The sequence below is a fragment of the Bos indicus x Bos taurus genome, chromosome X, assembly GCF_003369695.1.
Source record: "Bos indicus x Bos taurus breed Angus x Brahman F1 hybrid chromosome X, Bos_hybrid_MaternalHap_v2.0, whole genome shotgun sequence".
Taxonomy (NCBI): Eukaryota; Metazoa; Chordata; class Mammalia; order Artiodactyla; family Bovidae; genus Bos; species Bos indicus x Bos taurus.
In genome coordinates this window covers 63776314-63800292 of record NC_040105.1, presented here as the reverse complement: position 1 = coordinate 63800292, position 23979 = coordinate 63776314, and the positions used below count along the sequence as shown (strand labels likewise).

Genomic DNA, 23979 nt, shown 5'->3' with positions numbered 1-23979 from the left:
AATCTTTGGGTCAGGAACCAAGCTGTGTCAGGATGTTTGGTGGGCTCAGCAAATGCTCAAGGACCCACCTTCTCTGACTACTCTCCTGGGAGACCCTTCTTGCTGGCTTTGTTGTCTTTCTGTCTATCTGCCTGCTTGCCCCTCACCCCACAGAAGCCTCCGCATTCACCTCATTCACCCTCATTAACCTCTAGCTCTGAGGAGCCACACTATTGGAGACACACAACAGGGTGGAAATGGATCGGCACTGGCCGACCTGGGAAGTGGGCCCTGGGCGGGGACAAGCACAAAAACAGAGGGAGAAAAGTGCTGGGACAGAAAAAAAGGAAGACTAAAGAAGCAAGAGAAGGTAGAGAAACAAATGGAAGAAAGAGGAAGGAAAGACAGAAATTTTTCTGAGGTGGAGATAAAGTCCGGAAGAGCACTCTTCATTATAAAGCCAGTGGTGTGGGGAGGGAGGGGTTCTCAGCAACCCTGGAACTGACTTTTAAAGAATATACCGAGACAGAGTTCGGTTTTGGCAGTAGAACCAAACAGCTCAGTGGGGAAGCTAGGGCCTGGGGCCCTGCAGGAGGGGATCGGATGGCAGGGTGTGGGAGGGGCCTCTTTTCAGTTTTCAATCACATCTGGCTAAGAAAAACCCCCCAAACAGCCCCTTCTGTCTCTCCTCCTTCCTTTCAACTCCCTCCCAGAGTGGGTCTTCCCTCCACCCCCCCCGCCGCCCCGCCCCCCCAGGATTTCAGCCATTGGCTGGTCTGGGCTGGCTCCACAGTGCCCCTCTGTGGCATGCAAAGGATCTGCATTCTGGATATAAGAAGAGTTAGGCCTGAGACCGTACTCACTTCTACCTGACTATAGATGAAGTAGGTGCCGTCCACCAGTACCTCCAACTCCCCGCTGCGGGGGTGTAGTTTAAACACCTTGGGGTTCATGGTGATGCGAGACCAGTCATTGAGTACTCCACCTGAAAGATCTCAGTATGAGAGAACGGCAGTCACTCAGTACATGTCAGAATCATCTGGGCAATAGAAACAACAAATATCAAACTGTACACAACCCCCACCCTCATTGCGATATAACCCGGAGAGCCCAGGAGGCCAAACTTTAAGAACATCTGGAAGCAGAGAAAGGGATCTGTTTGTAAATTGGCAGCCAGGCCTGCTTCAGGCCCCTGGGGTCTGTATGTCCTTTCTCTTTCCTTTTCTGACTTCTCTGTCTGGAAGGATCTTTAACCAACACCTTCCAACTGGAATTGGGGGTGGTTGGTAAGAAGAGGGTGGGCATGCTGCCCTATTTTCTTTGTTGTTCTGAGACCTGCATAGGCAAAATCCAGACACTGAGGGGCAGGCTAGGTCTTATTATTCCATTTCATCTCACCAGCCATAGCTCCTGAATCCCTATTTCTCCTTGTCCTTAACAGATTCCTTTTTATAGCTCCTCCACACTCATTTCTTTCTGGAAAGTCTCCATGGGCCCCCAGTAAACCACTTGGCCCAAGGATCTGTCTACTCAGAGAACTTAAGGGATCAGGGTTAAGTCAGACTTCATGGCAGCCAGACAAGGAACAGCCAGTAATAAGGCCATGTAGGGTAGAGGGATCTTTATGAGAGTGAGGGGTCAACTGCCACCCTGGTTCTGTAGCCCTAGAACCAGCCAAATGGATGGAGAGGGTGTCAGAGCATGGAGGCGCTGCTGCAAAGCATTTCTCATTAATACCCCACTGTGAATGGAGAGGCATGTGAGGCAGGAGGAAGAGCTTGCCTTCCCATTCTGTAGCAAAGGGGATGTTCCTTCCCACCCCAAGAGGAGGGAGTCCAGGCTTGGGAGCCTTTTCCCTTCAAAACCATCCATTTTCAGAGATGCAGACATAGAGAACAGATTTGTGGACATGGGGGTGTGTGTGCAGGGGGGAAGGAGCGGGTGGGATAAATGGAGAGAGTAGCATGGAAGAATATACACTACCATCTGTAAAATGGATAGCCAGTGGGAATCTGCTGTATGAGTCAGGGAACTCAAACCAGGGCTCTGTAACAACTTAGAGGGGTGGGATGGGGTGGGAGGTAGGAGAGAGGTTCAAAAGGGAGGGGATATATGTATACCTATGGCTGATTCATGCTGATGTATGACAGAGACCGACACAATATTGTAAAGCAGTTATCCTTCAATTAAAAATAAATTTTAAAAAATCCATTCTTCATCCAAGAAAACATGTTTTGGAAGTCCATCCTTGGCTAGTCTTGGGAGGTCTGCCTTTCCAAGGTGTGAGGAAAAGGTGCCCATCTTCCCTTGAGGAGATAAGCAGACGGGATAGTTCAGAGGAGATGCTCTGGCTCTGTCCCTCATGGAGGACCATTCTGCAGGAAATCTTCTACCCCTGACCCCTCACTCTTGCTTCTGCTGGAACTAAAGATCAGCATAGACTACTGCTGGGGATTGGCCCAGAGGGGTTGGAACTAGTCTTGTATGGTGGGAGCAGAATCAGTAGCTTCTGGCATAACACTGAGGCCACCCATCCAGACACCCAAACAAATCTATTTCTTGACTGTCTCACTTCTCCCTGGATTGATGGTGATCATGGCCTACCCAGCGTCCTGGGTCTTAAGGCACTTGGTCCCGGCAGGACAGTTTGGGTTTTGGTGCCATCATGTTCTTACTTATATTTCTGAGGCAGTTAAGTCAGGCATCCAGGTGGCAGTCTGAGAGGTAGCCAAGCCCAGTCACCAAGGAAGCAGAGCACAGCCAGTTTAGGACTGACTGGGTTCTTAGAAGCTGTCCCCATGCAGCAGGTTTCTGACCCTTCATTTACTGCTTCTGTACTCACAGCCCCTCCCTTCTGCTCCAAGCTCTGTAAGCATCTGGCATCTTGGCTGGCTTGCTGCTTCCTGAGGCTCCTGGGGGTTCATGCATTTTAGGCTTTGTATACCCTGGGGACTGGACATTATTTCAAAACACTGTTCTTTAATGAATGTTCATGTCTCTTTGGGGAAGAAAATGAAGCTAATCACTCAGTGGAGTATACACACACATCACTGAAGTAGCAGAGTGCAGTGGAAAGAGTCAGAGAGATGTGGTTTTGAATCCCAGCTCCTACTCTTAATGGAAATCTTGGGCCAGTTAATTAACCTTTCTGAGCTTCAGTTTCTGTCTCTGTAGAAAGGAGCTAATGCCCACCTTTGTTGTGAGGATCAAATCAAATCAAAGACAAAAAAAGTATGTCGAAAACTCTAAAGTACCATACAAACATAAGGCAGTAGATTTATTATGGTGTTGTCCAATCTCTCTGGCACTCTATTTCCCCACCTTTGAAATGCAGGGATTACATTAAGGTAGGATTTCTAACCTCCTTCAATCCACCCCCTTTTTTTGTAGACACTAGCATCTCATACTTCCTACAGAGTCTAACCTGCCCCCCACTTCCCTGAGAGAAATGCCCCTCCACCCTAGACCCATCACACAAAAAGATTTGATTTTATGTATTTCTACTTTGTATAATTTGTAATGTGAAAATGTTGATCAAACTATACATATTCCCAGTGGTGACTCTGATTCAGCCTTCACTTTCCAAGAATCCTTGGTTTAGACAATGTCTCAAGTCCCTTTCAGCTGCTTCTTTTTTTTAATCTGTGCTTCTAACTGCAATTTGTCGTAACCAGTCTGAGGGCAAGCAATTACTTGAAACAGCCAGCAGAGGGCAAAATGGAGTAGAGAATGGCCCCTAGTGTCAAGGGTACCTCCGAGGTCTGGGAGGAACTAGGCTGGGTGATTATTTAAGGCTGTGGGTAAGGGTGGTGGCAGGAAGAAACTCTTCTTAGGGAGAGAGCCTACTTTGACTCTTACCATTCTTGACTTGGATCGCTGACCCTTGGCCCTGTAGATGCACCACGGCTGGCTGGGAGGATGAGAAGGACAGAGAAAGTAGTCACTGTGAGAAATGGCTGCTTGTTCAGCCACCAGTTGCCAGGATTCCACCTTCTAGTCTTCATTTGTATCCCAATTCTGACCCCTCTCCCCTGTCTTGGGATGCGAGTGGCCACATTTCTACTAGAGGGTAATATGATTTTATAGCTCTGCCAAATGTAATGCCTCTGAGCCTCATTTCCCTAACTGTGAAATGGGGATTCTGAGAATCTCTGTCTGGCCTCTCTCACAGAGATGTCTGAAGATCAACTGAGGTGACGAATATAAAATACCCTGCAAGCCATCCAGCACTGTGCAGCTGTGTAGATTGATTGCTGTGGCCAAACAGCTGTAGTGAGAGAAGCCGTGATGAGACAAGGCGAGGCAGTGGAACTGCCAGTAGAGATGGATCAGGAAGCTCAGGGACTAGGGAGGAGCCCTTCAGGCCATGAAGGCAAAAGGCCAGGCTGGGCTTGACCTGGAACTGGTTGGCTGATTTTCAAGAACATATTCTTAAAGTTCTAAGCTGCTGGCGTCAGGTGGTAGGAGTCCAGACAAGGTGTCTGGGGGTAGTCGGGGAGGCCCAGGACCAGGTGAATAGACCTCACTGACAGCTCATGTCAGCTGACTACTGGGCTTGGCTGTGGTGACCCTCTGTCTCCTAGGGAGTGGGGAAAAATAGCCACAGCTCAGTTCTCTGGCTAAAAGCAGCCCCTGGGGCAAAGTTTTTCTATTCATGGGAGGGGGCTGTGAATGAAAAGCCCCCAGAACCTCCAGGGTCTCCTCACAAAAGAAAGCCTCAGAAAACTTAGCAGGGAGCAAACTCAAGGGTGGCTCAGGCCTGTGGCCTTCCCTCCTTCCCAGCAAGACAGCAATTCCCAGCCAACCTGGTTTTCTCGAGTTCCAGCTTTATCAGCAGCACCTGCAAAATAGGACAGGCCAGTCAGAGGGCATGCTCTGTCTACTTGCTTTCCTCTTCATCTAGGCAGCCAATGGCACTGAGCTTTTGCTCCCTGTATGAGCCAAGCCAGGCTCAGTCTGAGCCTTTTGCCAAGCATCAACTGAGCCTTATTTTCCAGGACTCAGAGCTGCAGGGAGAATCAGGGTGTGATGCGGGGCTCTGGAGTGGGAGACGACACCCCTTTCTTCTCTGACTTGTCCCTGACCTGCATCTTCAATGTGCCCAGCACCCAGCAGGAAACTGGCCTCTCGCCAACAATGGCCCAAGGCAAGTGCCACTGAGCACCCATGGCGACAGAGGAGAGTGCATTCCTGCCACCATGTGACCCCGAGACAATGGTGCTTGCTTCTTCAGCCTTTTGTTTTCTATTAATTTTCTCTGTAGAATGCATTGCCATTTGTAAACATCTTGCTTCTTTAATTGTCACTCTCCTCCTGTACGACATAAATTCCACGAGAACAGGAACCACTAACCAATATATCTCTTGCACATAGAAAGTATGCAATGAATATTTGCAGAAAGATTGGATGAAAAAAAATTCGAAACTGCATTTCTTGGGGCCACAATGACACTGATTAGCCCTGTTTGAACTACCAGTCAAAGAATATGAGTCTTGTGGCAGTATTTTTGGACCCAGAGAAATCAGCTGTGAAGAGTCCATTTCTGTAAAAGCACCAAGACACAAGAGGGGAGCAGGAGAAGGAAATAGCAACTGACCTAAGCCCAGGCAGTTTGACTTCTGTCAACTCTGATTAGGCAGGTTTGGATCTGCATTTATACCTTTGGGATGGCCTTCTGGGCCCAAGGGGAAAGGTGCAAAGAGATTAAATGCTATTTGAATGGACAACGTGGTAGGGGAAGGGTGTAGCACAATAAGCACTTGGTTCCGCAACAGGTTGGTCTTGGTGCCTGTGTCTGCTTCTTCCACAGCCTGAGTGACTCATAAGTTTCCAACTCCTTGATTATCAGTGACTACTGGTCTACCTCTATGGGAAAGGCATTTCAGAGTTCATGGGATGAGACTACTCCAGGGCTTGTCATTCTGTCCAGCCCCCAACATTCCTCTCCATGTTGTTGTTATTATTCAGTCGCTAAGTTGTGTCTGACTCTTTGTGACCCCATGGACTGTAGCCCATTGGGCTCCTCTGTCCATGGGATTTCCCAGGCAAGAATACTGGAGTGGGTTACCATTTCCATCTCTAGGGGATCTTCCCGGACCAGGGATTGAACCTGCATCTCCTGCACTGGCAGGTGAGTTCTTTACCTGGGAGCCACTAGGGAAGCCCATTCCTCCCCTTTGCCTTTTTCTAATCAAACATCAGTATGTGAAGCTAGATGCTGGAAATCAGGAGAAAAAATCCACAGGTCAAGAACAGGTATCTCTTCCTTGACAGGTTGGTATAAATACGAAGTTAGAGCAAGGCAGGCCCTACTGACTTGTTCAATTCCTAGCTCTCCACTGAGATCACAACCATCGGTTGTGTCCGACTCTTTGCGACCCTAAGGACTGTAGCCCACCAGGTTCCTCTGTCCATGGGATTCTCCAGGCAAGAACACTGGAGTGGGTTGCCAGGCCCTCCTCCAGAGAATCTTCCTGATCCAGGAATCAAACCAGTGTCTCTTACATCTTCTGCATTAGCAGGCAGATTTTTTACCACTAGCACCTCCTGGGAAGCCCCATAAATAAGAAGTTAGAGCAGGGCAGGCTCTACTGGCTTGTCCAATTCCTAGCTCTCCCCTGAGCAAGGAGACCACACACCATCATTTTAAACTACTCTTGGGATCACCTGCTCCTGTTCTACTAGAGAACTTTTAAGGAGCCTAGGACGGTGGAGAGATAGAGGAACTCACCAGAAGGTCCTTGGAGGCCAGGGGGTCCTTGAGGACCAGGAGGACCTGGAGGGCCAGGTGGTCCCATAACAGTTGTTCCTGGAATCCCAGGAATCCCTGGAATCCCTGGGGGTCCTTGGGGTCCTGGAGGTCCTGGAGGTCCTGGGGGGCCATTGGGTCCAGGAGGCCCTGCCTTCTTTCCTGAAAGATGAGATTCAGTATCACATTTATAATTATTGACTGAGTATACTGTCAGGAGTTCCACAGCTTTCTCATGACACAAAGTTGGCCCTCTGGGAGTTCCTGCTCTTAAAGAGGTGGATACTTTTATCACACATCTCTCTCTCACACACACACACACACACACACACACACACTTTGTGTTTCATGAATCAGCATTTACAGGCTGGGTTTGAAGAAATAATGACCCTCAAGGAACTTGGTCTTGTGTGGAAACAGACACAGCCACAGGACAGTAGAAGTGTTGCATTAATTGTAGGGACAAAATGCTGGAGAGGTCAGGGAAGGCTTCAGAAAGGGGGTTGCAGTTTGGCTAAGTCCAAAGGATCAGAATCACCAAGTGGGTAGACCTTAAAAAGTGGGCCACTTTTTGGAATTGAGAACTGGGCTATTGTTGCAGAGCATGGCTCTCATGTTTACTATCCAGGTTGGTGGACTTGATGTGGATGAGGTGAGCAAGCTAGGAGGCCAGCTTGACCTTAGGAAGGCTATCAGTTCCAGGAAGGCTTCCTGTAGGAGTCAGGATGTACAGGGACTTGAGCTTGGGATGAAGGCTGGAAAGTAGAATTGGAAGGAGTCTGGGAAGATGAGAGGTGGTGGGGGGAGGGAGGAGAGAAGGAGAGAGAGAAGGCTCAAGTAACATAAGGAAAGAAGGGGTGGTGGAGACCAGAGGGAGCTGAGCTGTGGAGGAAGCAGCAGGCAGGTTTTGCTTTCTCAGCTGACCTCTCTAAACCCTATTTTTAAAGAGCTCTGGGAAAGGAAATTTTGCAGAATCCCTTGGTAACATGTTCCAATGTTTATCACCCCCTCACTGTTAGGAAGTTCTTCTGTATATTGAACTGAAATTCCTCCTGTGGAAGTTTAAGCTCTTATTCTATTGTTTGTATAGATAGAAAAGAATAGTTGCCATCATCCACACAACAACCCTAATGTGCTCAAGGACACTGTCACCGATCAACTTCTATTTTTATAGGCTAAATAATCTAGCTTCCCAGAGTTTTCTTTCCTCAGAGGCCCTATTCTTGAATGAATTATTAATCAAGCCACCAGATCCTCCCCATTTCCTCCTTGCTCTCTTTTCAGAGCAGTCTCAGCCTTCCTATTCCACATCCCAGTCCTTCCTATATTCCCACCAGAACTACGTTAACCAAGTCCTAACTGTGGCCTTGAACTGAAAGCTCCAGTGCCTCCTGTTTACCTCCTCTGCTCTGTGCAGTCCAATTCAAGAACTGCAGGTGGTCACAGGAGGGTGGCTGCTTCCTTACTTCCCTGCCTTTTCACAGTCTTGTGGAAGTCCCAGGAATGGGAGCCTTTCCCCAGCCTCTATCGTGGTGTCTTCACTTGTGATACTTTCTTCCTTTTAAAATATAACCCCATCAAGTCTCACTTAAATACCTCTTTCCTGAAACTGCCTTCTGGCTTCCTGGACTCGCAGGCTAGAGAATCCTGTTCTGATTCATCAGGTTCTCTTTTAAGGAGAATGCCATGCTCAAGAAACCCAATCCCCATGGCAACGCCACTCAAGAGGTCAGTTGTCCATGTCTAACCACATCTGCATTTACAATGAAACAACAAGGTCATTGTGGGGCCCCTTCCCCAGGGAGGAAAGTGAGGAAAGTACAGAGAACTTTTCTCCCAGGGAGAGGCAGGAGTTTTAGCATTTTCCCTGCACTTAGCAGCAAAAGATTGAATCTGCCCAGTTATGAGATCTAGCCAATTTTAAGATGCTGAACAGGAAAGCCATCTCCCTTCAGATTTGGGCAGATTCCAAGTCAGGCTTATTCAGTGCCCAAGTTTCAATTCCACCTAGTGTAGTGGAAAAAATAGGGAATCTGTAGTCGGGAGATAAGTCTGTAAGCCTCAGCTCTGCCATGGACATATACTTTGGGCAAATTCCTTCTTTTCCCTGAGCCTTAGTTTCTCCATCAGTGAAATGAGGAGCTTGGCTTCAATGATTTTTCTAAGTTTCCTCGCAAGACTGAGGTTCCATAAGGAGGACTGACTCACCCCACCGAGAGTCAGGAGACTTCCCTAGTTTGATTATAAAGTCTGCTTCTCTCTCATTCTTTTCTGGGTGGCACAGACACATGGGATGGTGCATAGTAGGCTGTCTCCTGTCCCAGAATTTCTAGGCCTAACAGTGATTTTTGAGCTAGAGGGGGTTCTGTGGGTAGTGTGAACTTCAGTATCAAGACTGTGAGTCTCCTGTGATTATTAATGTAATTTTGGAAGAATCAGAGCCAGAAACTCCTCCAGTGAAAGAGAATACTGGTTGCAGTGTAAACAGAGAATGTTCACTTACAAAAATGCTAGAAGGAATCTGGGAAATAGCTCCTACTGGGATCTAGTTCTGCAGCTGGTGGTCTTTGCTTCTCTGCAACCAGGTTTAGGCAAGTGTGCTTCTCATCTTTGCATCCTTATAGAAAATTGGCCCAGAGAGAAGCATGCACAAAATGACCCCTGGACTAAGAGGATGACTTTAGAGTACTGCATTCCTTGTCTGGATTTCCTTACCTTAACAGAGCACTTCATGATGTAAAAGCCCAGAGACTTTTGTACGTCTCAAGTTACCCTGTGTAGTCTTAGATGGAAGAATATACACATTTTTTTAGTGACACTCAAATTGTTGACAGAATGAACTAAGAGCGGGGAGACAGAGTTATTGGAGGGGGAAAATTCCATTAAAGGATGGACACGAAATGAGCAAATCAATTTACCTCTTCAGGCACGTGCCTACTCATTGTATCCAAGGAAATCTGTATTAAATGGCTTCTAAATCACTTTTAGCCAAGGCAAATGTTTAAGGCCCATCTGCATTCTGTTCCCAACAATGGCCCATGTACCAGGTAGTAGTGCTGGGCAGCGATCTGAGTCACTGCCAGAAGCTTTGGGATCTCCTGAGTTTGTAATTCCAGAGCTTCTCACCTAGACAATTGCCTTCTATTACCACTGCCAAGAGTGTTCTCTCGGGGTCATCCCTTGGATGACACTGAACCGGGTGCTGTTCCCCACCACACACATGCCCTGTATTTTGGTAAATCACTAGCCTACTTGCTGTTTCCCCAGATATGATGTGTTCTTTCATACCTCTGAGACCTGCCAGTTCTCTTTGCTAGAATGTTCCTCCCCTTCTCTTTTCCCCCCTCATCCTTCAAAGTCCAGGTTAGATAATATTTTCTCTGAGATGTGGTATCTCACCCCCCAGGGAGAACTACTTGTTCTTTCTCTGTGCTCTCCCCAGCACCCTGCTCATGCTTCTGTGATTGAATTTTTAAATACTATAATGCAATTATTTGTGTGTTCTTCCATGATTCCACTACACTGGGAGATTTTGGGGGCAGAAACCATTCATCTTCATCTCTGTATCTCAGTTGATGCTTATTCACTGTCTAGTGAATGAGTGAGTAGGGAAAAACCCCTAGTAGCTATCATTACAAAGTACTCTTGAGGCTACCTATTAAAAAAAAGAAGTCACCCCTGGGCTTGTGTTAGGAGCAGAGGGTGTCACTGTCCAGGCCAGGGGAGCTTTCTAGGTTTGTTAAAATTTCTGTCTTAAAGGGATCTGACAAGAACAGAAAACTACACACTTGCAAGTCAAATTTACTTTCTTAAAAGACAGAATAGCTCAGTGAATGCCCAGGCCCCACAGAGAAATGTTTCTTCACTGACTCCAGTTCTCTGGCTATTTCCCAATTTTGCTCAGCTCAGGTCCTCAGGGGCCAGGCCACTCCTCAGCCTCTATTCAACAGGGACACAAGTTTCCCAAGTGAGCCATGGCACCTCAAGCCACTGGAGCACCCTAGTGCTCAGAGAAGTGTCAGGAGGCAGCTGAAGCCAGTGTTTTGGGTCTAATCTGGGGTTGATAATATATTCTATAAAGCCCCAGAAATGTTAACAGAATTATTTCACTTAGAATATTTTAATGAAAAATCATAAATTTCACTCTATTTTCCTCCCAGGACAGAACACAAAAACAAAGAGGTACTTAAAACTGGTTTCAAGGTTGGGTTTCTTAGTCCTAAGGAGTGAACCATAGGTTCGCCTGGTCCCGTCTTTTGGAACCTATCTGTCACTGGGTTCTTCTTTTCAAGCAGGCAAGCTCTTGTACAAACTCATGGGTCATTCCCATTGCAAGCACACTGGAGACTTACAGACCCAGCAATAGAACAATGGATTCGCTCAACTAGAAGCTTCTTGGAAAAGACTAAAAGGTCAAGGTACTACTATAGCCAAGTTTTTCCATCATAAAGAATATACTGAAATGCCAGAGCAAGAAATATCTTCCCTGACTACTTGAGAAATAGGCGAGGGATAGCTTTTAGGCCAAAAAAGAGGGTACTGACATCTCTCAGGACATCATTCATACCTGGTCATTGATTTGATAAAGGAGGGGGAAAAAAAGAGAAAAGAGAAGGTCAGGGGAAAGAGTAAGGAAGAATGAAGGAAAGAGAGGTAAAATGAATTGTATGGAAGAGGGAGCAAGAAAGAAAAGCAAAAACAACTTTCATAAGTTGCTAAGAAGCAATTCTATCTTTAATAGATAATCACTGAAAAATGACAGATATTTCTCATTCCCTGGAAGCTATAGTACTCAAGAAGATCACATGTAACTGAGTAAACTAATGGACAAACAGCACTGAAAGAGAATAAAAATCCTTCTCCCTTGATTTTTTTCTTCTAATTTTAGAAAAGACATGGCGGTAATTTTATAAAATCAAGAGATTGACTTACCCTTTTTCTTGTTTTTAACAGGACCTATTAAAAAGAAAAAATGGAAATTTAAGTCACTGCAAATTAACAGTGTGTATTCTTCAAGATGTTCACAGGAGGAACCACTAAGAAACTGCAAATTTGAGGGAGCCCCAAACTGAGAGTCAGGTTATTGGCAAGGCATCTAACAACTATCAGACCTCCCCAATCTGTCTCTGACTGTTGTAACAATGAAGTTACAAGGAAGATTCTTTCCTAGGGAGAAAAATCTTTCAGGCTTAGTCTTTGGAGTGAGGGAATGAGTACTTCTCCATAAAAATGAAATGTGCAGAAATGCAGAACTCAACAACCTTAGGACGGCATTCCATTAATTGTGCAAGTCCTGAGACACACATTTAGGTCAGGAACTGATATGAAATCTCGTGTTGAAGCTTGAAGGAAAAAAGGGTCATTTTCATGGAAGGAGCAGAGCAGTAGCAGTTTACTTTTTAGTCCCTTCCTTGCTGTTATTTAAATTGTTAGTTACTCAAGCAGTGCAGCCATAATACATCCACATGGGGGCCACATGAACGCCTACTGTAATTTATCATAAGTTAACAGACACTTTAAAAGAAGTGTCAACAGTTTCACCAACAATGAAATCACAAGCATTTTCTGGGGAATTACTTCTAAAGAAAACAATTCTAATCAATTGAGGGCACTCAGAAAACCCAAGGCTTTTTTCATATAGTTAGGGAACAATCATTCCTCAGACATACACAGTTCAGCTGTCTCCAGACGTGCAGGCATGTTTTTCCCTCCTGGGGACACAATTCACTTCATTCTGTAGGGGGGTTTCATTTTCTTTAGATGCAGGTATTTGAAATCTGTTCCAAACGCCCATGAAGACTCTACTGGACCACATTAAACCCCTGTCAGTGCCCTCAGGAGCTCACAAGAACATCAAGCATTTGTTGTACATTGTTTTATAGACTATAAAACATATTTCCATCTGTCATCTCATTTTATTCTTGCAACAAGCCTGAATGATCTTTACTAGTAAGAGCTCACTCTATCAAAGATTCTGTCTAAGCAGACTCAATCAGAAGTCAGTAAAGTCTCTAACTTGGAGGGCTGCCAGTGTGGCCATCAGTCCCTTGAAAACCAATGTCTGTGTAGACTTTCCTGGCAAAATAATTTCACGTGCAACTGTAGATATTATTATGTGCAGGGAATGTTTATGGTTGGGTTTAGCAACCTGCTGCATTTAAGGTCATGATCCTCCACTCTTCTATCCTCATTTTTTCTCTTTCTCCTCCCAGTGTCTTTACTGCCTATCTTTTATGTTTGTTTTTAACAGCACTGAGATTGTACACAGAGGTTCTGGCAAGGAAGCACAGCTAGACAGATTTTACTAAATAAGAGGCAGCTTGAGAAGGGCCACATTCTTGAACAAGAAAGCTATTTGGGGAGGGATTTACATAGAAAGTGGAGAAGGAAATGGCAACCCACTCCAGTATTCTTGCCTGGAGAATCCCATAGATGGAGGAGCTTGATGGGCTACAGTCCATGGGTTGCAAAGAGTCGGACACGACTAAGCGACTTCACTTTCACTTTACATAGAAAGGCCTAATCCCATCAACAAGCTATCAGCTAACTAGTTGGTTACCTCAGCCTGGGAGACCAGTGAGATGACAGCCATTGCAGACAGTGCCCTCATAGACAGATTGTGTTAGCCCTGGCCAAGCTTCTGACCATTTTAGCTGGTTAAAAGGTTACTACTGTTACACTGTAGGCTTCCCTGATAGCTCAGTTGGTAAAGAATCCGCCTGCAATGCAGGAGACCCAGTATGATTCCTGGGTGGGGAAGAGCCACTGGAGAAGGGATAGACTACCCACTCCAGTTGTAGGGCTTCCCTTGTGGCTCAGCCAGTAAAGAATCTGCCTGCAATGCAGGAGACCTGGGTTCAATCCCTGGGTTGGGAAGATCCCCTGGAGAAGGGAATGGCTACCTACTCCAGTATTCTGGCCTGTAGAATTCCATGGACTGTATAGTCCATGGGGTTGCCAAGAGTCGGACATGACTGAACAACTTTAACTTCACTGTTACGTCAGAGTTTGAAGCAGGCTTTGAGAAAATTAGATGATCACCATGCAACCAGTTCTTACTGAGCATGCCTAGGAAGGAAGAACAGTAAATAATGAAACAAGTCTATTCTCAGAGAACTTACAGTTGAATGGGAAAGTACTAAAGGGGGAGAATTAAGGAATTATACTGGTTAGTTGAGGAAAATAAATTCCTGGAGGAAGTTTGACCATACAAGGAAAAGTAGGGAAAGGGAAGCTAAGAATTTTTCATTAACTTCTATTATTTTTTTACCAGAAATATCTACTTACTACACATATGTAAATGCATGCATATATACATACATAGAAAAGAGGAGCAAAAAGGAAAAAATAGTTTAAAAAACTACTCACAAACAACCTCTATTAACACTTTATGCATATCTAGAAATTTTCTATGCATATAAATAGGTATTTGCACAAAATGGGATCTGTTGCTTGATACCTTTCTTCTATGTCAGTAACTATATTTCTACATTGTCATTTTAAATTTGGATATATGAGCATTACATAGGTAACTCTTTGTATTTTTTCTGGTTCTTTCCTAATTTCATTTTTTATATTTAAATATTTTAATTAATCTGGAATAGATTTGGTATATTGTGTGAGGTAAGTTCATTTCAGTTTAGTCGCTAAGTTGTGTCCGACTCTTTGTGACCCCCATTGACTGCAGCATGCCTGGCCTCCCTGTCCATCACCAACTCCTGGAATTTACTCAAACTCATGTCCATTAAGTCCGTGATGCCATTCAACCATCTCATCTTCTGTCATCCCCTTCTCCTCCCACCTTCAATTTTTCCCAGCATCAGGGTCTTTTCAAATGAGTCAGCTCTTTGTATGAGGTGGCCAAAGTATTGGAGTTTCAGCTTCAACATCAGTCTTTCCAATGAATATTCAGGACTGATTTCCTTGAGGATGGACTGGTTTGATCTTGCAGTCCAAGGGACTCTCCAGAGTCTTCTCCAACACCACAGTTCAAAAGCATCAATTCTTCAGCGCTCAGTTTTTTTTATAGCCCAACTCTCACATCCATACATGACTACTGGAAAAACCACAGCCTTGACTAGATGGACCTTTGTTGACAAAGTAACGTCTCTGCTTTTTAATACGGTGTCTAGGTTGGTCATAAATTTTTTTCCAAGGAGTAAGCGTCTTTTAATTTCATGGCTGCAGTCACCATCTGCAGTGATTTTGGAGCCCCACAAAATAAAGTCTGCCACTGTTTCCATTGTTTCCCCATCTATTTGCCATGAAGTGATGGGATAAAATTTTTATCTTTATTTTCCGAAATGGCCATGGTATGAAGAGGGCTGAGAGCTACAAGCGCTCAAGGCTCATCTTCCACTTGCTTCTATCTGCTCACTGAACATTTGGCATATCCCTTGAAAAAAATGAGGATAAAAAAGTATAGACAAGATTGTCCTTAGATTGTATCACACTTCCCATAGGTGCTAGTGAGTACATCATTTCAACAATACAGGAAGGAGTTCCTTCTTTTTCTAATATAGCTCACCATAGCCAGTAAATAATTCTTATGAGTTTCAACATGGTCCTATTAATCCTGGTTCATTTTTTTTTAATTAAAAAAAAAACTTTAATCAGAGGAAAATTGCTTCACAATGTTGTTTTGGTTTCTGACGTACAACAATGAAAATCAGCCTAATTATACATATATCACCTTCCTCTTGAGCCTCCCCTGAGAAGGCAATGGCACCCCACTCCAGTACTCTTGCCTGGAAAATCCCATGGATGGAGGAGCCTGGTGGGCTGCCGTCTATGGAGTCGCATAGAGTCGGACATGACTGAAGTGACTTAGCAGCAGCAGCAGCTTGAGCCTCCCTCCCTTTCCCCCAAGTTCCGGTTCTATATCAACCATTCTCATTTCTTTTGCTTGAGGTCATTGTGGTTTTCCATCTTCTAGAGAGAAAAAACCAGGGAGCTAGAACTATCCCATGTTAGATATGAATACCTTGACCTAGGAAAAAAGCAGTAACCTCTGCTCAGTTCTGTATCTTTTTAGATATGTTGACTTATTTTCTCTATATGCTTCAGAACCTTTTACATGCCTACTCAGAGCACTATTGGTGTCACATGTCTGTTTCCATGGTAACAGGCTACATTTCTCTATCATTCTAATACCCTGTACTTGGAACCATCATGGTTTCTGCAGGCAAAACCCACAAATACATCAGAGTGGGACGGACAGGTGTGCAGTCGCTGAGATTGCTTTTATAGGAGTAAATTTGAGATGTGACAGGTTTTGATTAATGTGGGCAAGCTATTTGCTCTGATATTAAGAAAACGGAGTCTTGTAACCACATCAGGGCCATGGAAGCTGGCAGCAGTCCTAGCCTGAGTCTAGTTGTGACTCAATCACAAACTGATCATAAGGCAAGTGTTCCATTTTCTTCTGATTCTTTAACTTCTAAATTAGGGAATACTTTGTACACTTTGTCTCTATTCAAGCCTAGGATTCTGATGAAGATAAATGACATTGTAATTAAAGTTAACATTTATTGAATATATATGAGCCATGCACTGTGCTAGATGCTTAGCATATCTCATTTAGGTCTTATAACAATCCAGCAAAATAGGCATTATTATGCTTATTTTATAGATGAAGAGATGGATTAAGTTAATTGCACAAAGTCACACAGCTTCTACATATTTTCAGGTAAGCTGAAACTTGAAAGATTCACGTTTTTCTAGATGTGCTTTGAAATTAAAAAATAAATGTATATACTTCCACTTTCTGGTTTCACACATCAAGTTCTTGGAAGCCATCATTCCCATACTCACAATAAGAAAAAAGCTGAACAAACTTAAAATCACTACTTCTTAGATCCATCAGAGAAGTGAAGTCCCAAGGCAAATTGCTGTTCTATAAGATGGAGAGACAGACTAGTGGATACAGAGACTTATGGCTGACTAGGAATAGAAGCCTGTACCTGAAGTCGGTATCAGTAAGAACACTTTAAAACTTTAAAAAGATTGCTAGGTGCTCAGTGTGGACCAAGTAGATCAAGGGATAAAAGTCCTCGGAAGGTTCAGTCTTAGGGGGTTCCCCACACTTTCATGTGCTTTACTTTCAAGAGCACTACAAGGTTCTCACTATGAAGACTGGAGAAAAATGCTCTTGTGCCTCTAGCAAGGGGAGAGGAAAGCAGCCATTTTGAAATATATCTGGACCTATTATCTTTAACAACGCCTGCCCTCAAGGAAAACTTTTATTAGAGTCTAACTGACTGAGGTTTTACCAGAGGCATACTGAGGTGGGGGGTAGGAAATACCCAACTCAGTTCAGTGCAGTTCAGTTGCTCAGTTGTGTCCGACTCTTTGGGATCCCATGGACTGCAGCAGGCCAGGCATCCCTGTCCATCACCAGCTCCCGGAGCTTGCTCAAACTCATGTTCATCGACTCAGTGATCCCATCCAACCATCTCATCTTCTGTCATCCCCCTTCCCTCCCGCCTTCAATCTTTCCCAGTATCAGAGTCTTTCCCATGAGTCAGTTCTTTGCATCAGTGGCCTGGATGCATGTAGTTCAGTACTGGAACTTCAGCTTCAGCATCAGTCCCTCCAATGAATATTCAGGACTTATTTCCGTTAGGATGGACTGGTTGGATCTCCTTGCAGTCCTAGGGACCCTCAAGTGTCTTCTCCAACACCACAGTTCAAAAGCATCAATTCTTCAGTGCTCAGCTTTCCTTATGGTCCAACTCTCACATCCATACATGACTACTGGAAAAACCATAGCTTTGACTAGATGGACCTTTGTCAGCAAAGTAATGTCTCTGCTTTTTAATATGCTCTCTAGGATGGTCATAGCTTTTCTTCCAAGGAGCAAGTGTCTTTTAATTTCATGGCTGCAGTCACCATCTGCAGTGATTTTGGAGCCCCTCAAAATAAAGTCTCTCACTGTTTCCATTGTTTCCCCATCTATTTGCCATGAAGTGATGGGACCAGATGCCTTGATCTTTGTTTTTTGAATGTTGAGCTTTAAGCCAACTCTTTCACTCTCCTCTTTCACTTTCATCTAGATGCTATTTAGTTCTTCTTTGCTTTCTGCCATAAAAGTGAAGGTGGTGTTATCTGCATATCTGAGGTTATTAATATTTCTCCCAGCAATCTTGATTCCAGCTTGTGCTTCATCCAGCCTGGCATTTCGCATGATGTACTCTGCATATAAAAGTTAAATAAGCAGGGTGACAATATATAGCCTTGACGTACTCCTTTCCCAATTTGGAACTAGTCTGTTGTTCCATGTCCAGTTCCAACTGTTGCTTCTTGACCTGCATATAGATTCCTCAGGAGGCAGGTAAGGTGGTCTGGTATTTCCATCTCTTGAAAAAATTTCCACAGGTTGTTGTGATCCACCATCAAAGGCTTTGGCATAATCAATAAAGCAGAAGTAGATGGTTTTCTGGAATTCTCTTGCCTTTTCTATGATCCAACGGATGTTGGCAATTTGATCTCTGGTTCCTCTGCCTTTTCTAAATTCAGCTTGAACATCTACAAGTTCTCTGTTGAAGCCTTGCTTGGACTTACCAAGATGGCAGAGTAGAAGGACGTGCACTTATCTTCTGCAAGAACTCCAAAGTTGCAACTTGCTGCTGAACAACCATCTACAAGAGAATGTTGGATCCCACCAAGAAAAGATACCACACTTCCAAGGGCAAAGAAGAAGCCCCATCACGAATGTAAGAGGAGCCAAATTGCATTTAGAATCAAACCCCATATCCACCAGGGATGCTTGGAGGGCTCAAACAAAACCTTGTGTATACCAGGAACCAGAGACCCCACTGAGTCTGAACCAGACCTGCCTTTGAGTGTTTGAGAGGCACAGGTCAGCAGTGGCCTGCTTTGGGGACAGGGGATCTGGCTGCAGTAGACCTTGGTCATGCAGTGTGTGGCATAAGCCCTCTTGGAGGAGGTCACCATTAGCCCCACCATAGAGCTGCCAGGCAGACAATTATAACAAATAAATTCTTGTAATGTTAAGAAAGCTCTAGGACCCACAACAGATTCCCAACCTGGGTATCCAGCAAAGTGACTGAGAACCCGCAGGCAATTTGAGTTTGGAGGCCAGTGGGATTTGATTACAGAACATCCACAGGACTGGGGAAACAGACTCTTGGAGGGTACAAACAAAGCCTTGTGTACACCAGGAGCCAGGAGAATCAGTATCACAAGAGACTGAGCCAGACGTGCCTGTGAATGTCCAGGAGGTCTCCAGTGGAGGCGTGAGTCAACAGTGGCCTGCTGCAGGGTCAGGGACACTGAACACAACAGGGCGTGCACAAGTCCTTTTGAAGGAGGTCATTAACACTACCATAGTTTGCCCTCATCCAAACAACAGGGAGGGAACACAGCCCCGCCCATCAACAGAAAACTGGATTAAAGATTTATTGAGCATGGCCCTAAAATGATGCTGTGAAAGTGCTGCACTCAATATGCCAGCAAATTTGGAAAACTCAGCAGCGGCCACAGGACTGGAAAAGGTCAGTTTTCATTCCAATCTAAAAGAAAGGCAATGCCAAAGAATGTTCAAACTACTGCAGAGTTGCATTCATCTCACATGCTAGCAAAGTAATGCTTAAATTTCTCCAAGCCAGACTGCAACAGAACAACTTCCAGATGTTCAAACTGGATTTAGAAAAGGCAGAGAGGAACCAGAGATCAAACCGCCAATATCCAATGGATCATCAAAAAAGCAAGTGAGTTCCAGAAAAACATCTACTTCTGCTTTACTGACTATGCCAAAGCCTTTAACTGTGTGGATCACAACAAACTATGGAAAATTCTGAAAGAGATGGGAAAACCAGACTACCTTACCTGCCTCCTGAGGAATCTATATGCAGGTCAAGAAGCAACAGTTAGAACCAGACATGGAAAAATGGACTGGTTCCAAATTGGGAAAGGAGTATGTCAAGGCTGTATATTGTCACCCTGCTTATTTAACTTATATGCAGAGTACATCATGTGAAATGCCAGGCTGGATGAAGCACAAGCTGCAATCAAGATTGCTGGGAGAAATATTAATAACCTCAGATATGCAGATAACACCACCTTCACTTTTATGGCAGAAAGCAAAGAAGAACTAAATAGCATCTAGATGAAAGTGAAAGAGGAGAGTGAAAGAGTTGGCTTAAAGCTCAACATTCAAAAAACGAAGATCAAGGCATCTGGTCCCATCACTTCATGGCAAATAGATGGGGAAACAATGGAAACAGTGAGACTTTATTTTGGGGGGAACAATGGAAACAGTGAGACTTTATTTTGGGGGGCTCTAAAATCACCACAGATGGTGACTGAAGGTGTGAAATTAAAAGACACTTGCTCCTTGGAAGAAAAGCTATGACCATCCTAGAGAGCATATTAAAAAGCAGAGACATTACTTTGCTGACAAAGGTCCATCTAGTCAAAGCTATGGTTTTTCCAGTAGTCATGTATGGATGTGAGAGTTGGACCATAAGGAAAGCTGAGCACTGAAGAATTGATGCTTTTGAACTGTGGTGTTGGAGAAGACACTTGAGGGTCCCTAGGACTGCAAGGAGATCCAACCAGTCCATCCTAACGGAAATAAGTCCTGAATATTCATAGGAAGGACAGATGCTGAAGCTGAAGCTTCAATACTTTGGCCACCCGATGAGAAGAACTGACTCACTGGAAAAGACTCTGATGCTGGGAAAGATTGAAGGAAGGAGGAGAAGGGGATGACAGAAGATGATATGGTTGAACGGCATCACCAACTTGATGGACATGAGTTTGAGCAAGCTCCGGGAGTTGGTGATGGACAGGGATGCCTGGAGTGCTGCAGTCCATGGGGTCACAAAGAGTTGGACACAACTGCCAACTGAACTGAACTGAGCACAGCCCCGCCCATCAGAAGAAGACCCAGTTTTCCCACAGTCAGTCTCTCCCATCAGGAAGCTTCCATAAGCCGATTATTCTTATCCAGCAGAGGGCAGACAGAATGAAAAATCAACTCAGGCACACTAAAAGATTGAGACCTAAGACTAAGTCATAAGTTTAATGAATGATTCCACTCTGAAAGTTAAAGTGAAGTTGCTCAGTCGTGTCCGACTCTTTGTGACCCCATGGACTGTAGCCTACCAGGCTCCTCCATCCATGGAATTTTCCAGGCAAGAGTACTGGAGTGGGGTGCCATTTCCTTCTCCAGAGGATCTTCCCAACCCAGGGATTGAACCCGGGTCTCCCGCATTGCAGGCAGATGCTTTACTGTCTGAGCCACCAGGGAAGCCCCACTGTAGAGTAGATTCCACTCTACTCACACTTTATCATCACATTAACAGCACTCTTGTATAATAATTGTGGACAGTGACTATAGCCTGAAATTAAAAGACACTTGCTCCTTGGAAGGAAAGCTATGACAAACCTAGATAGTGTATTAAAAAGCAGAGATATCATTTTACCAACAAAGGGCCATATAGCCAAAGCTCTGGTTTTCTAGTAGTCATGTATGGATGTGAGAGTTGGACCATAAAGAAGGCTGAGCACAGAAGAACTGATGCTTTTGAACTGTGGTGCTGGAGAAGACTCTTGAGTCCCTTGGACTGAAAGAATATCAAACCAGTTAATCCTAAAGGAAGTCAACCCTGAATATTCATTGGAAGCACTGATGCTGAGGTTCCAATACTTTGGCCACCTGATGCTAAGAGCTGACTCACTGGAAAAGACATAGATGCGGGAAAGATTGAAGGCAAAAGGAGAAGGGGGCAGCAAAGGATGAGATGGTTAGATAGCCACATTGATTCAATGGACATGAGTTTGAGCAAACTCCAGGAAATAGTGGAGGACAGGGGAGCTTGGCGTGCTGCAGTCCATGGGGTTGCCAAGAGTCAGATGTGACTTAGTGACTGAACAATAACAACTAAAAACATTGGAAGTCTTAGACCCTAGTTACGAAGTTTCTATGGATAATCAAAGAGCACATGAAGAGACTAATATAAGAACAATGAGACAATTTTAGCCTCTGACACCACAGCTTCATCAAAGAGTAAACATAAACTAACTCTTGTTGCTGTTGTTTAGTTGCTAAATCGTGTCTGACTCTTTTAAACTCCATGGACTGTAGCCTACCAGGTTCCTCTGTCTATGGGATTTCCCAGGCAAGAATACTAGAGTGGGTTGCCATTTAAAGTGCTCTTAAAGATTTCCAGGGGATCTTCCTGACACAGGGATCGAAACTGTGTCTCCTGCTTGGAAAGCAGATTCTTTACCATTGAGCCACCTAGGAAGCCCAGATTAACTCTTAGTTGAACATAAAACCTTTACACTACTGGCCTCCCTAACTCAGTTTCTTTTATCCAGTAAATCATATCTGGTTTTCAGTCAAAAATTACAAGGCATAGTAAAAACATAGTCTGGAGTGGTAAACCAAGCATCAGAACCAGACTCAGAAATGAAAGAGGAGATACTACAACTGATATCACAGAAATACAAAGGAGCATGCCTGTGTGCATGCGTGTTAATTCGCTTCAGTTATGTCTGATTCTTTGTGACACTGTGGATTGTAGCCCACCAGGCTCCTCTGTGCAGGGGATTCTCCAAGCAAGAATAGTAGAGTGGGTTGCCATGCCCTCCTCCAGGGGATCTCCTTGACCCAGGGTTTGAACACACGTTTCCTACATTGGCAGGCGGGTTCTTTTTTTTTTTTTTTTAACTTATTTTTATGTTTGGCTGTGCTGGGTCTTTGTTGCTGTGAGGGTTTTTCTCTAGTTGCAGCGAGCAGGGGCTTCTCTTTAGTTGCAGTGTGTGGGCTTCTCATTGCAGTGGCTGTTCTTGTGGAGCACAGGCTCTAGGGTGTGTGGGCTTCAGGAGCTGCAGCACATGGGCTCAGTAGTTGCAGCTCCCGGGTTCCAGAGCTCAGGGCCAGTCGTTGTGGTACATGGACTTAGTTGCTCCTCAGCATGTGGGATCTTCCACGACCGGGGATTGAACCCATGTCTCCAGCATTGTCGGGCGGATTCTTTAACCACTGAGCCACCAGGGAAGCCAATGGAATATTACTTGGCCATAAAAAAGAATGGACAACAACACAAATGACCTTGAGGGCATTATTCTAAGTGAAATAAGTCAGACAGAGAAGTTCAAATACCATATGATCTCTCTTATATGTGGCATTAAAAAACAGATAAACAAACAAACCAACCAACCAAGCGCATAGATACAGAGAACAGATTGGTGGCTGCCAGAGGTGAAGGCTGAGGGAGGGGTAGGAGAAATGGGTGAACACTTTTTTAAGTTTAAATAAATAGAATTAAAAAATAAAATTGGCTAACCAAAACAACAACAACAATAACTCACTATTAGTGAGCTAGTGAACTTGAAGATGTCAATACAAACTTCATACATGAAATGCAGAGATAAAAAAGCAATGAAAAAGATGGACTAGCATATCCAAAGACTGTGGTACAATTACAAATGGGGTATATACACATAATAGGAATACCAGAAGAAAGAGAGAGGAGGGAATAGAGGAAATATTTGAAGTAATATCAAATAAGAGTTTTCTATAAGTAATGACAGATACCAAACCTTAGATCCAAGAAACTCAGAGAATATCAAGCAGGACAAATACCAAAATGCTGACCACTAGGCATATCATATTTAAACTGCAGAAAATAAAAGAAAAAGAGACAATTTGTAAAGAAGGCAGAGGGGTAAAAAAAAATTACATTGGCTTCTCTTCAGAAATTATTAAAGCAAGAGAGTGCAGTGAAATATTTAAAGTGCTTAAAGAAAAAAAAAAAAGCTTGAATTCTGTATCCAACAAAAGTATTCTTCAAAAATGAAGCTGAAATAAAGACTTTCTCAAACAAAAATTGATTGAATTTGTTGCCAGGAGACATGTCTTATAAGAAATGTTAAAAGAAGTTCTTCAGAAAAGGAAAATTACGTAAGTCAGAAACTTGGATCTACATAAAGAAAGAATATTAGAGAAGGACTTAATAAAAGTAAAATAAAATATTTTATTTATTTTACTTATTCTTAATCGATTTAATAGATAATAGTTTATAGATAATAATTTAATAGTTTAACAATAGTTTAATTTCACTTATTCACAAGCTATAATCACTGAATATTATCTACTTAACTTAATAGTTTAATAGATAATAATTTAATAGATAATAGTTCACTCAAAATAATAAAATAAAAAGCAAAGAAGTATTCAGTGATTATAGCTTGTGAATAAGTGAAACAAATAACAGCTG

At 43.9% G+C, this 23979-nt stretch overlaps 1 protein-coding gene across 4 annotated transcripts in view; it reads right to left on the bottom strand.

The window, feature by feature from the left end:
• Nucleotides 1–23979, bottom strand: part of EDA (ectodysplasin A) — a 397101-nt gene that overhangs the window by 4935 nt on the left and 368187 nt on the right. The window contains exons 3-7 of one of the 4 annotated variants that reach the window (XM_027533464.1): nucleotides 11660–11683; nucleotides 6710–6889; nucleotides 4785–4819; nucleotides 3838–3889; nucleotides 843–964 (exon numbers count right to left, since the gene is read on the bottom strand). In XM_027533464.1, coding sequence (XP_027389265.1) covers nucleotides 843–964; nucleotides 3838–3889; nucleotides 4785–4819; nucleotides 6710–6889; nucleotides 11660–11683 — 413 coding nt within the window. Of the gene's footprint in view, nucleotides 1–842; nucleotides 974–3837; nucleotides 3890–4784; nucleotides 4820–6709; nucleotides 6890–11659; nucleotides 11684–23979 lie in introns of all 4 variants that reach the window. The other 3 variants (XM_027533465.1, XM_027533462.1, XM_027533463.1) reach the window with 3 other exon arrangements.